The 13279-nt window shown below is 38.3% G+C and overlaps 1 protein-coding gene across 2 annotated transcripts in view; it reads left to right on the forward strand.

The window, feature by feature from the left end:
* Positions 1-13279, forward strand: part of pld1a (phospholipase D1a) — a 32091-nt gene that overhangs the window by 2618 nt on the left and 16194 nt on the right. For both annotated transcript variants that reach the window (XM_026151726.1, XM_026151725.1), the window contains exons 2-7: positions 8974-9189; positions 11213-11382; positions 11570-11712; positions 12182-12293; positions 12533-12598; positions 13074-13132. In XM_026151726.1, coding sequence (XP_026007511.1) covers positions 9006-9189; positions 11213-11382; positions 11570-11712; positions 12182-12293; positions 12533-12598; positions 13074-13132 — 734 coding nt within the window. In that variant the 5' untranslated portion in view covers positions 8974-9005. The remainder of the gene's footprint in view (positions 1-8973; positions 9190-11212; positions 11383-11569; positions 11713-12181; positions 12294-12532; positions 12599-13073; positions 13133-13279) is intronic.

Consider the following 13279-nt stretch of genomic DNA (forward strand, 5'->3'; position numbering starts at 1 on the left):
TGCACCTAAGATGTTTGCATTCATATTGTGTCTATTTTTGAACATAGTGCTTCCTTTCTAAAGCACTAAATTATATTTTGCATGCACCAACCCTTCAATTCAAGAACTTAGAGATCCTCTATACTTTTTTCCTACCACTGTAATCATGAGTCACTTCAGTGGTCTGGCGCAAGTTAAACTTTAGTAGTTTCCAGCCTCGGACTTGGCCACACTGGTCGAGCCGAATCAGGCTTGGCTGAAACAGAGAGAGGGAGCAGTTCTCTCACTCCCTCAGTACAATGATGCCTTGTGTTACCATCAGCCGAACGACACTCTGGCAATGATGACGATTGCTCGCTCTCTTTTTCTGGCATCTACTGTATGTCTTGCTTTCTCTGCCGCTCTGACCATCCCAATCCCCCTATCCATGGTGTTAAGGATTAGATAATAGGCAGCTTTAGTGTGGGCAGAGAAAAAGAGGTGTCACAGACCTCTCTCATTGCTTCCCTCCCTCCCTTCTTCTCTCTATCTTTGTACCATCTGTGCCACGAGGAGCTTGGCACTGTTCAGTCTATAAATGCCAAGCTACATTTATGTTACCTTTGTTGCGCTGCTATATACGTACCATGGCGTGTGACTTGTAGTCTCTAATGCAAAAATGCCATTTACATGCATTGTATATTTAAAAAAGTTTCAGTCAATCACTGTGTTTGCCACAGCACTTCATAAATGTCAGACTGGCTATCGCACAGGAATCTAGGATAGATGGTACATTTCACAAACTACCTATTTTTCCTCACACTTAATGGATAATCCGTGACAGCACCTCTGCTGAGGTTGACATGTTCAGTCCGCCTCCAGTGTTCCTTTCAATGATTTGACACTTTAAAACATGTATTGCAAGCGGATTTATTATAGAGGGAGAAAAGTAGGAGTACTGGATGCCAATGTAAGGTGGACAAATATGCTGAGGTCAACTGGTAGAAATGCATTTTTAAGTAGTGCTTCTGGATTCAAGAAGCAGCTCTGAAAATGATTTTTTTTATCAACACATATATGCAGACATCAGAGTCCGTTTTAGAGGTGATTAAGAAAAGTTTTTACAGTAAAATTGTAAATAAGCAGTGATGATCGTAGTCATAGAGTTTGTTATTGTGTCAAAAACATATAATCAGCGTGTGTCATATGTCATATCTTAGTCTGCCTGAGAAGGTGATTTCCCACAATCTCCAATCTGTTTGAGGGATAGATAATATACTGATGTTTTTATACTGATTACTTTATTTCTTTATCGTAATCTACAAAACAATAATCTGTTTTCTACCACAATGCAATGGCACAGACCATAAACGGGAAATCTGTCTAAACAAAAGGTTGAATAGCAACTTTTATTCATTTTTAATTCCATGTTGCTCAGAAATCTTCATAAATACAACAAAAATGTGCAAAAAATTATATCATGATGATATTAATCTTCTTTTATAATTTGGTAGACATTAGATGAACGTGTTTTTGCATGACATTTTTGTTTTTTGTGCAAAAAGACAGGATGCATCGATTGCACTGAGCGTAATTAGTGAATGTATCAGAGAGAAGTGGGGCGCTGTATTTTTGTCTTTTGATGTGTTTAGCAGTTTCTGGTATGAACCGTGTATGTGGCTGCCCTGAAAACACAGTGTAATGGCTTTATATTGTCTTTGCTTGACCTATAATGTAAACAAAAGTGCAGTTAAGAGTCACTAATGCAAGTACCGTTCGCTGTTGAAGATTTAAAGTTTAATGAGCTATTATTAAAGCATCTTTTTGCTTCTTCAAAGCTGTTAGACACCTTAAAAGGTGATGACTTAGAGATACAATGGAGAAGTGAAAACACAAGATTTTAGAACTGGTGCATGAAATCTCCTTTGATGGTTTAAAAAATGTTTGTGTTGCATATCTAAGTCCCTTTTGCCAACAGGATGCCCTGAAGCAGCAGAATATTTTCCTTTTAGCATATTTGAACAGACGGCTCTGTTCAAAATATTTAGGTTTTGGTTTAAGCTTCATGCCGAGAACACAACCCATTTCCCAGAAGTAACCACTGCAGTGTGAGCTCCCACCCAAAACAGCACGTTGCTGTGTAAATTAGAATCATGTTTCCAGATGTGAGACACCTTAGAAAATAAGTTCTCGCTGCTTTCTGTTTCTTTTATAAGAACTTATGCACTGTATAGACCTCAAAACTGTAATCTGAAAAGGGCACTCAACACGATTTGCTCGAAAGTATCTTATTTGTAGTTATATGTAAAAGGCAAGTATCTATGTTGATTTGTCTTTCTGCAAAATATTAGGAGTGAGCCAAACTTTTAGCTGCAAAATATACAAAATATATACTTCTTGGCTGAACTTGATTTGGGACACCAGCAGCCACAGAACTGATATGGGATGCAGATATATATATTTTTTTTCTGGTTGCAGATGCACGTCCGCTGTGACCTTGTCTTCTTTCCCATGTGTCTCTCGTGGGTCGTTGCACTGTTACAGGAACAGGGCTGCTAGAGGCTCTGGTGCAAAGACGCTCATAAATATCTCATTTTTGCTTGTTATAAAACCACAGAGAGAAGTAAGTCATAGGTTTGTATATTTGAGCAAACTTTATGGGACCAAATTAGGGATTGTAAATGCAACGTGTGCACACAGTAGAGAAAAATGAACCATTGTTGCTCTGTGAATGAATCAATAGTACAGTATTGATAATGGATTAAATAGTTAACTATTAGTACCACTTTCTCATAACACTCTTTCAGTTTGTAGCTTATTGATTTATTAATTTTAATAAATTATTAATCTAACTATTACGGTACTTATTGAACAGGAATCTTTTGCCGCTGGCCATTTAGCTTGGATTATCAGAACCATGCGTTGTCTTGGCTGCCTTTTAGCTAGAGTAGTAACCTCTCCAAGTCTCAGCTTGAAATTGGTCATTAGACGTGGCGGCGTTGGTAGTGTTGGATAGAGGCACTTATAAAAAGGCAAACTGTCATGCATGTAACACCTCTGCGGATCATTACGACTGACTCGAGTGTGGCATCATATCTCTAATAACAAGTGTATTTTCCCCCAAAAATGTCCAATTATTTATTTCACACAACTGGGAAGAATTTTGCTATATGTTGGTTCAGATGCTCTGCAGCCCTTTTCCAGAAGGTGAGAAAAATTCTTCATTGGAGAACTTTATCTGACGAACAAAGTATTACAGACCAAGCAAGCTGTAGCTGACAATCCCACATAGCAGACGGGTCTGGCCTGGATCTGATGTCAAGCCGGCACTGCTGTTCTGACTGGTGTCATGGTAAGTGGTATGTCATCCAGATATGGCCAGGTCTCGCAATGATGGCACTGTTTATGTGATGGCATGCCACATCTGGCCCGATTGTGGTTTGGTTTTTGTGGCCCAGGCTAATTGAAAACAAGTCTGGCCCGGATCTGGCATGAAGTTGGCACTTCTGACAGATCCAGGCCATACCAATTTTGCTATGTGGGATATACACGTATATCACAAAATCTTTAGTTAAAAATTACTTTAAATTTCACATCCCCAGTAATGGATTTAGCCCTTTTTAGAATGCAAGACAGCTGATTCCTGCATGGCAAGTAAAGCGATATGTATTTAATGACTTTGTGTCACATGGTGAGAGATCAAATTTCCCATGTGTCTCATTGAAAAGATTGATGAGCGGCAACTTTACTTGTAATTCCTCTTTTTTTTCTGACTCTCTGACACACTCCTACTAATTGACATTTAAGAGGGATGCTAGCACACGATGGGAGAGGCGGGTGCACTTCTGTTGATATTTATATATAAGCAGCTCTAGCTGCTCAAGCTATCACCATGACAACAGGACAGGAAGCAGGAAGTTGGCATTTTTTTATTACAATGGAGTAGAGAGATAACTCTCAGGTTGCATATTGTAGACACAGATAACACAGACTGTGCTTTTTACATCTCAGTCTACACACACACTTTTTGACATTCTTGTTAACCTCTCTGTGGGTCAAGGTTTTTGGGAGGTCATGGACATTCTCAGAGCAGGAAATACAGCTATAGGCAGCATAAAATATTTAATCATAAAAAAGTACTACTTTCTAACAGATATACAGTGCCGTGAAAAAGGTATTTGCCCCTTCCTGATTCATTTGTTTTGTACATTTCCCACACTTAAAGTTTTGTGATGAAACAAATTTTAATGTTAAACAAAGATAACCCAGTAAATGTAGTTTGTCTCTCAAATTGAATAGCTGGTTGTGCTATTCCTGGTAGCAAGAAGTACGGTCATAAATTTTTGTGACTGGCAATGACTCCTCCACCTCACAGTTGAGGAATTTTGGCCTCTCTTCTTGACAGAAATGCTTTAATTTATCCCCGCTGGTTTATGAGTGTGAATGTGCTGTGTAATCAGATTTAAGTCTGGTTTTTGACTAGGCCATTCCAAAACCTTTATTTTCTTTCTCCTTCCTGGTGTATTTAGGACTATTATTCTGCAGTATAACCCAAGTATGCTATAGCTTCGGGGCATGAACCGACGGCCGGACATTCTCCTTCAGGATTTTCTGATAGAGAGCAGAATTCGTGGTTAGTCAATTATGGCAATTCGTGACATACAAGATGAGTCATTGATGCACTCTTGGAATAATTTTGGTTGGCCAGCCTTTCCTGGGAAGGTTCATTATTGTTCATAGCTTTGTCCATTTGTTGGTGTTGATCTTTTAGCATACTACATTTGGTCAGACAAGTTGTATATAAGTAATTTCTTAATTCAACAGGACTGACAGTAACTATAGCTGGATGTGGTTAGTGAAACTGAATCTAGCTTTCCAAAAAATGTGGTTAATTCATGATTTAACACAGGGAGCAATTACTTTTTAACAAGGAATTTTATTGTGTTTATAATAATCGTGAAACAGTGGGCACAGTTTACACTATACACTTATCTATAGTCGATGCTTTGTAGATGTAAAACCATTCATGTCGGTGGGCTATTTCTCATTCCACACTGTTGCTTTGTGCAGAATGAAGCCATGCAAAGTGAGCTTTTTATAGCCAGTGCTGACTCAGTTAACATGCTTTGCGTAGTAATGTGAGTTCAAATGAATATTGGGGCTATGTGTGTCAAGATACTGGGTCTGTGATTCAGTGCTGTGTTTTTTGATTAGTCTGTATTCTTTGAGTTAGTGTTATTCATGGGTTTGGTTCTTCTTATTGTTCTCTGTGTGTGTTATATCCTTAGTTTCTAGTCTTTAGGTTTCTGTTACGAAGCCTTCCCGTGTTCCACGTTTAATGTCATCTATGTTTGTGCATCTCCTGTGTCTCTCCAGTCATTCGTATCTCCAGGCCTCAGTGTCAAGTCTGTGTCTTTGTGAATGTCTCTTGTTTCCTGTTTGACTTTGACAATCTTGCGTCCTATGTGTTTTCAGTTTTGCCTTCTCCCGGCCTCATATGGGATTACTCCCAGCTGTGCTCTCCTCCTGTGTCTCATTCCTTCATTATCTCTCTGTGTATTTAAGCCCTTTATCTTCCTCTTTTTGTTGCTGGATCGTCTGTGTGTCATTCACCGCAGTTCTCCATGTTCCACTTCTCCAAGCCCCAGGTTCTCAGGTCTTTAGTTTCTTTATACTTGTTTGTAGTTTTTTTTAGCTTAGTCATTCTCTCCTTTGCTTTTGTTTGTATTTTGCTTGGCTGTAATAAAGGCTCACTTTAAGTCCATCACTTTCTGCGTCAGCATTTGGGTCCACACTCTCTCTCCACTCCACACATCTGTCACAGCAGACGTGACAATGTGACAGTCAATGAAAATTTAAGTAGCTATAATAGTAACCAAACTGAACCAAATCAAGCCCAAATATCAAAGAAATTATTTTTAATAGGAATAGCTTTATTTTAAATAGGAAACTAATCAAAACTCATTCATTCACTTTTATGAATAAATGGAGCGAATAAAAGTTCACAAGGACAACAGAAGCCAAGCAGACAAACAGTCACTTGAGGCAGTTGGTGACTCTTTTGATGCTTCGAGCATGTTGGATCTTGTTCTCTAGAGTGGGAATGTTTACTGTCATCTCTTTATCTCTTAGCGTACGTGCTAGTGGCATTTTAAGTAGTTTTTGCTCTGGAAGAATTTGGTGCTAGTCAGAAGAAAGTCAGAAGATCATTTCCTCTTTCAAACTTGACCACATAGGTGTCAGCCTAATGCTAAACTGCAGTTAATTGTGGGAGATTAAAAAGACTCATACACAGTTTCTATCTTTTCTTTTTTTTAATGAAATGCAGGAAGTGGTTTCATTTTTTCTCACATGCTCTAAAGAACCAGTTGACGTTATTCTGTTTCTCTGGGCGTGTGTGTTTTGAGTGTTGTTACCAACACTGCTGAATCATGAAAAGCCATAGGCAAAACAGATTCTGTCCTATTTTCTTCTGTTTGAACTTTTATTTTTATTGTTTTTCAGTCATTGTTGTTTAACTGCTGTCTCTCGAAACTTTGTTTCTGTAAAACCAAATCAGGTTTTCTGTCTGGATGTTTTTCAGATTAATGATGACTTTTTACCTGCCCTTAATGAAAAAAATCAAAATGTCAACACATTTTCTTGTCTTTTTTATGGCAGGGGCATCTGTTGTCTGAAACTAACAGGCCTTCTTACAAAGCTCTTGAGCAAACTGTATCACATTCTAGTGAAGATCATTTTTTAAAAAGAACCAAATACTTTTGTTTCTATCTAGAAATATAAAGGAAGATATTTTATACCTTAAGAGCAAATATTGGATTTACAGTGAAGCAAAGTGTAGCAAAAGTGAGAAATAATGTTTGTGACGGGTTTAGCAGGTTTTGGTGTCTCAATAATTGTTTGGTACACAAAACTGTGTCAGAACTCTCTGTGTTGAGGTAAAGTTGAAAGTAAAAGAGAGACCTGAGCACAATATCTACATAATTATTAGTCTAAACTAATTATTAGTCTTTAATACTATTCTATACTATATTTTTATAGTCTACCAAAACCTACCTGTTTTTGAACTGCACTGCCTTTGACTTCAGCAGATTCTGAGCTTTTGTATATTTATCACAAAAAACATCAATTTCCACAAATTTTTACATAAAAATCTGGTTTGTCTGCTTTTGATAATTCAGTGTATTTTGTTTTGCTTTATTTCAGAAACATTTTATTAGAAAATATTTGTTTGTAGCCCATTCAGTGAATTAAATATTTTTTTTTCTGTGCAGAGTAGTGTGCAAGTGTATCATATATGACCAATATATGATAAGTGACCAATAATTTAGAAATATGAGCATATTTTCTGATTTTGATAGAATGAAAGGCATCAGCTGATTTTTTTTTTTCATTTGATGATTGTGTCTGATTCAAAGTTGATTTCTACTCACAAGGTCTCTGAAGTCACAAACCACAACATGACTACACATGTTTTATTTCGCATGAATCTTTTAAAGGAGTAGTTTAGGGAGTGGAAGGGTGTTTTTTTTGTTTTTTTCTACATTAACTTATTGGTCCCATTGAACTAATTCAGGCAGAACTTTACAAGTGATTTCCTTAATAGGACCTGGCGTCCACATATGTGGACATCACATTTTGGGTTATTTAGATCAAAATACAAAATTTTGCTCTACAAGGGCCTGATATCCACTTATATCACTATACTGCTACTGTTCTATCAAATTTTTAAACGAATATCCTCATATGTGGCTCTTATTTTTCTTAAAAACAAAAATAAGGTAAAAAAAAAAGTCTGGTAATTCTTTGTTTTAACATTCATCGGGCCCCAATATGCCCAAATATCAAAGAGAAATTAAATGCATGCTGTGGAAGAGTTCTGGTCTTAGGAGGTTAAAGAAAAAAACAATAGTAGTTTAAGTGCTATACCCCGTCCTGAAAAAACAAACAAACATTCAAAATACACAATCTTATTACTGTATTGCTGAAAAATTAGGTCATTTGTTGTGCACATGTTTCATTAAAATATAAAAACTAAATTTTTTTTATAGTCTCCAGGAGTAGTGACCAGCAGGTGACCAGCAGGTTGTATAATAAACAGATGGAGAAACATTGCAAATGTTGACTCTTCCAAAAAGGTCATTAGAGGTGACTAAATAGTGCTGTGAGTAGGACTGCACATACAGTAAAAGTATAGATATGGTATTGTGCAGAAGTCTGCCTCTCATTTCTTTGTGTTTCTTTATATTTATATATTTTTAATTGTATCGTTTGGCACTTTATATAGAATAGAAGAGTATTTCTGCAGCAAAAATGTGATTCCCAAAGAGATATAAGCCATGTCAGTCATATAACACTGCATGTGTGATGTGTTCTTAAAATATCTAGGAAACTGGACGGGTGGAGGACAAATGAAGTGACAGACAATAAAAAAAGTCTCTAGCAGATTAAGAGTATGTGAAAATCATGTCTTTAAGAAAAAGGAACCTCTGACCCCTCAGTTGTTCACTGAAAGCTCATTGGAAAGGGTTAGGTATGAAGGGCTTAGAAGAGGCTGGTGTATGCCAAATAACACAAGAACTGCACTGAAAATTAGTGGACACAGGTCTTATAGAGTGAGTCTAAATAATGATTTATTATCATTATTTTATTTAGAGGAGTTCAGGAGAGAAGTGAACAGTAAATGTCTACCTGCGGTGCTCAAAAGCTGCTAAGACACTAAGATACATTGGTGTTCGCTTGGACATGATTTACGCTTCTTCTAAAGCTTAGCTGTTGGTAAATAAGAATACATTTATTTACCTTTCTGTTGATTTTCAGCACAAGCTGAAATACACATTTACATTATATGTGTCTGTTTTGGGGTTTGTATTCCTTGCAGTTCTTATCTGATTCACATGATAAAAAGGAAAGTCACAGTAAGGTCACTGGAAGATTAAATGTCACAAGACTGTCCTGCTCTGTGGGAGTACATATACTCTCAGGAAATGGTCATACATCTGATCTCTCTTCTAGGTGTGCCCTGCTCCAGGGTCTGACTGCTAAGCATGAGGAGTAAGGCTCAGACTGCTACCAGTAACCTCAACCTGGTGAACTCTGTAGATTCTGACAGCAGAGCGGCTCAAGACATACACGACGGTATTAAGATGGCAGATCTGGTGGAAAGCCTGGATACCCGAGAGCTGGACATAGGGGAGGGAGAAGATGTGGATTATGATGGAAACAACATAGGTAAGTTTATGGAAATGAGGAAATATATGTGCTTACCTACTGTAATTACTTATTATGTACCTGTTGCTCTCAAAATTTACAGTATTACAATAATTTCTTGTAAAGAAATCTCAAAAGCAAGAAGAAAATATTGACATAACCTACTAATTGTGGGCTCAGATAGTCTGATGGACACTCAGCAAATGTGGGGTAGGTGGTGTTAGATGAGAATGTAGCTAGGCAGCATAGAATGGTAGTCTGTAGGATGACTCTGGAAATCAAGTAGAGGAAGCGAATGAAGTGCTAGCTAAAGTGTTGAGGGAAACTCAAAAGAAGGTGTTTGTTGTATCCTCAGAAAACCAGGAGACTTGGTGGTGGAATGAGGAAGTACAGGAAAAAGTTCAAAGTATGCTAAGAAAAAGTGGGTCAGGGAGATAAAGAACGTAGACACAGATACTGGCAGTACAACAGAGAGAGAGAGAGAGGTGGCAGAGGCTGGTTGATATTACTTGTATTTGAAGTACTAAGAAAAATAAGGAAGCACAAATGTTTGTATCGATTGGCTGTGTCAAAGAGATTGGAAAGGATGTGCAGCAGGTTAGGATGATTAAGGTCACTAATGAGTGAAGAGTGTGTTGAGAAGAGGTATGGAGGTATGGAAAGGTATAGGAGAGAGGGCACTGGACTTTTTAGCCAGATTGTTTACCACAGAGTGAGAGGATGCCTGAAGAACAGAGAAGAAGTGTACTGATACAGATTTTCAAAAACAAGGGTGCCGTGCTGAGCTGTGGCAACTACAGAGGGATAAAGTTGATGAAGCTAGGTTAAGAATAGAGGATTATGGGTTCATGCAAAGAGACCACTACATATGCAATATTTATTTTATATGGAGAGTTGATGGAGAGGTACAGAGAAGGGTCAAAGGAGTTGCTCTGTGTCTTTGTGGATCCACAGAAAATATATGATAGGGTGCCAAGAGAAGAACTGTGGCAAATAGCAGATACTGTAGGAGTCGGGAGAGGAAGAGAAGTATTTGAGGGTGATGCAGGATCTGTATGGGGACACCGAGGTCAGATGTGCGGTATGAGTGATAGATGGTGGAGGTGCGATTACACAAGGAGACAGTTCTGAGACATTTCTTCCTACATTATTCATAATTTCCTTAATAAATTATTCAGATTCTGATTCTTTGCAGGGGGGGTGAAAAGGTTGACAGCCAGGTCAGGCAGGTGATGTTTGCAGACAATAATGTGATCTGTAGCAAGCAGGTGGAAGAGAGCCTGGAGAGGTGGAAGTATGCTCTGGAGAGAAGAGAAATAAAGTCAGTCAAGCAAAACGTGTGTGTACGAGAAGGAGACAGGTGTAACAGTGACATGAAGGAAGAAAGTCAGAGCGGCAGGGTTGAGATGTGGAGTAGAAGGATAGTGGCTATAATGGATGATGGATGTTGAATATGGAGCTGCTGAAGTGAACAATCATGGTTGTAGTGAAGGAGGATATGGAGCTGACTGGTATGACAGAAGAAGCTGTGATAACCCTTAAGTGAGCTGAAGAGGAGGAAGACCTAGCAAAGTAGCAGAGTTCAAAAGCAAGTGGTCAAGTCAGTTACCTCACTATTAAATGTTATTAGTCTTAACTTGTCAGAATATGAGCTTAAATATACACATGCAAAAAAAAAGTCTGTAACGATCCTGTTCTCAAGACCTCTACTAATTTAATGACCGTCAAACTAATTCAAAGTGGGATCACAGTGTATTAACATAATTCAATTAGTCAAAAAAGCAACTTACTACATGGAGGCTCCAAACCACTATCTAACGGTGCCAGCACATGAGGGTGGATGGTTGCACTTTTGAAGTCTTGCAAACTTTACCAGAAAATATACGGTAACATTTGCCCTAACACTGCAAACTCGCGAACTACAACGGTCTTGAACAAAGGCTGAGTTTTCACTGATGCATCCTACTCGCTCCTACAGCCTGAGCAACTCCTACATGTACAAGCAGAAAGATCACACTAAACACCCGCCTCGTCTCTGTCCCAGGGGACTGTCGTATCCCATTTTCAGCAGTGTATGCCACAGTGGGCTTTAAAGAAGCCAATGCAAAAGTGTACCTCCCCACTGTACCCATTACTGCCCGAATCCTGGAGGTGGAGAGGTTCACCACTGCACAGGACCGCTTCAATGCGTCACACCAAAGGAGTGTCAACAAGGTACTGCACACACCTCTCTATAAACTATATGGTCCTGATTGTTGCGCTTGCTGTTTACTTATGCCACAGATTTTTCCATTTTCTATTGTATCGATTGTTTTTCTTTTTTATTAAATGTTGAACATTTTTAATGTTATTGATGACATTACCATGATTACAGGTGTTAAGCATGTGCATGTTTCTGTAGTCTCTGCCAGCAGTTTTTAAGATTGAGCTGAAACATGGGGAATTTACCTGGGTGGTTAAGAGGAAGGAGAAGCATTTCATGGAGCTGCACAGAGAGCTGAGGACGTACAAAACCTTCATGAGGATACCACTGCCATCACGCAGGTTGGCACGCAATCTATACAGTAAAAGATAAATTTGCAGTCTCACATGGACCTAAGTGCTTGTTTTACCTTAAGCTTTTTGTCCTTAAATGGGAGATATATGTCCATGATGTGACAAAAGTATACTTACCCAAATGCATAGACTTGAATGCTAAGTGTTGACATACTGTCCTTCAGTGCAACTGAAATTTATGAACTTTTCACATTCACGTTTTTGGTGCAGTCTATTATAATCATAGATTCTTTTTTGAAGTAAACAATAGGCTTAAAATTCAGTGAACACTTTTACTCCCTTTGGCATTCTCTGAAGTCTGACACACCTGTGAAATATACAGATTTTTTATTTCTGATCCGCCACTTAAACAGTGTTTTTAAAGCTCTGGACCTTTGTTCTTTCTTCTATCTTATACTTTAAGGACCAAGGATATTCTGTCTTTAAAGTATTACATTTCCCACATTCTGTTTTTCAGCCACACAGTGAGGAGAAAGACGGTGAGGAAGAGTGAAGTGAGAGAGATGCCCTCCCTGCCAAGGGGAGGAGGAGAGGAGCTAGTGCGAGATGAGCAGGTCTCCAGCAGGAAGGTATGTTGGAGCGCTGTCTTTGTCCTCTTTGGCCTTGTTTTCAGGGCCATGAAATTGATTCTTGTGATATTTCAACTTTATTGCAGGGAGCTCTCCTGGCACTCACTTGTTGCCATGGCACTTAACTCCTTGCCAGCAAATCTATCCTCTGAACTACTGTTTCACATTGTTTTGCACATCTCGGTGTTTATATGCATGGGCTTTGTCAGTGTCCAAATATAGTGTTTGTGTTCCCACAGAGACAGCTAGAAGACTATTTGAACAAGCTGCTGAGGATGGCCATGTACCGAAAATATCACCATACTGTGAGTAAATACAAAACACTCCAAAGGGTCACACTTAAACATAATGTTATACCACTTGTGTTTATGCCTCATTTCTATTAGCCACTATAGATAATGTACAATAAAAGCAAATAATTATTAGTCTTTTTCTACATGTTTTAATTCACTACCTTTATTGTGGAATTTGGCAAAGCCTCAAGTTATTCTGTTTTGCTTTTTTCTTATATAGTGAAGGGAAATTGTCTTTATGCTGTGCCTCTTCTTAAATAACTCCTTCATACTTAAAACATATTTTAGGCAGAAAACTTGCTGTTATGCATTTAAAGTTATTATGAGAGATGACAACACACAATTTAAGATGAGTCATATTAACTCTACGTATGTGGACTAACACTTTCTAGTTCCCATGATGATATATTACACAATGAGTGGTGTGTCTGTCTATACAAGAATCATTATGTGAAGTCTCTTGTTTGTGCTTGCCCTCTTTACACAGATGGAGTTCATTGACGTCAGCCAGATGAGTTTCATTCATGACTTAGGGCCCAAAGGACTGTGAGCATTTTCTTAGTGCCTATATCTCTGGGGATCAGGGTCAAATATCCCATGTCAAAGTTGTTCTTTCCTTAGGTGTATTTATTTTAAACTTGCAATCTTCTTTTACACTCTTCTTAAGCCCCATGATACAGTTTTTGGAAAATA

Source organism: Astatotilapia calliptera, chromosome 19, assembly GCF_900246225.1.
Source record: "Astatotilapia calliptera chromosome 19, fAstCal1.2, whole genome shotgun sequence".
Taxonomy (NCBI): Eukaryota; Metazoa; Chordata; class Actinopteri; order Cichliformes; family Cichlidae; genus Astatotilapia; species Astatotilapia calliptera.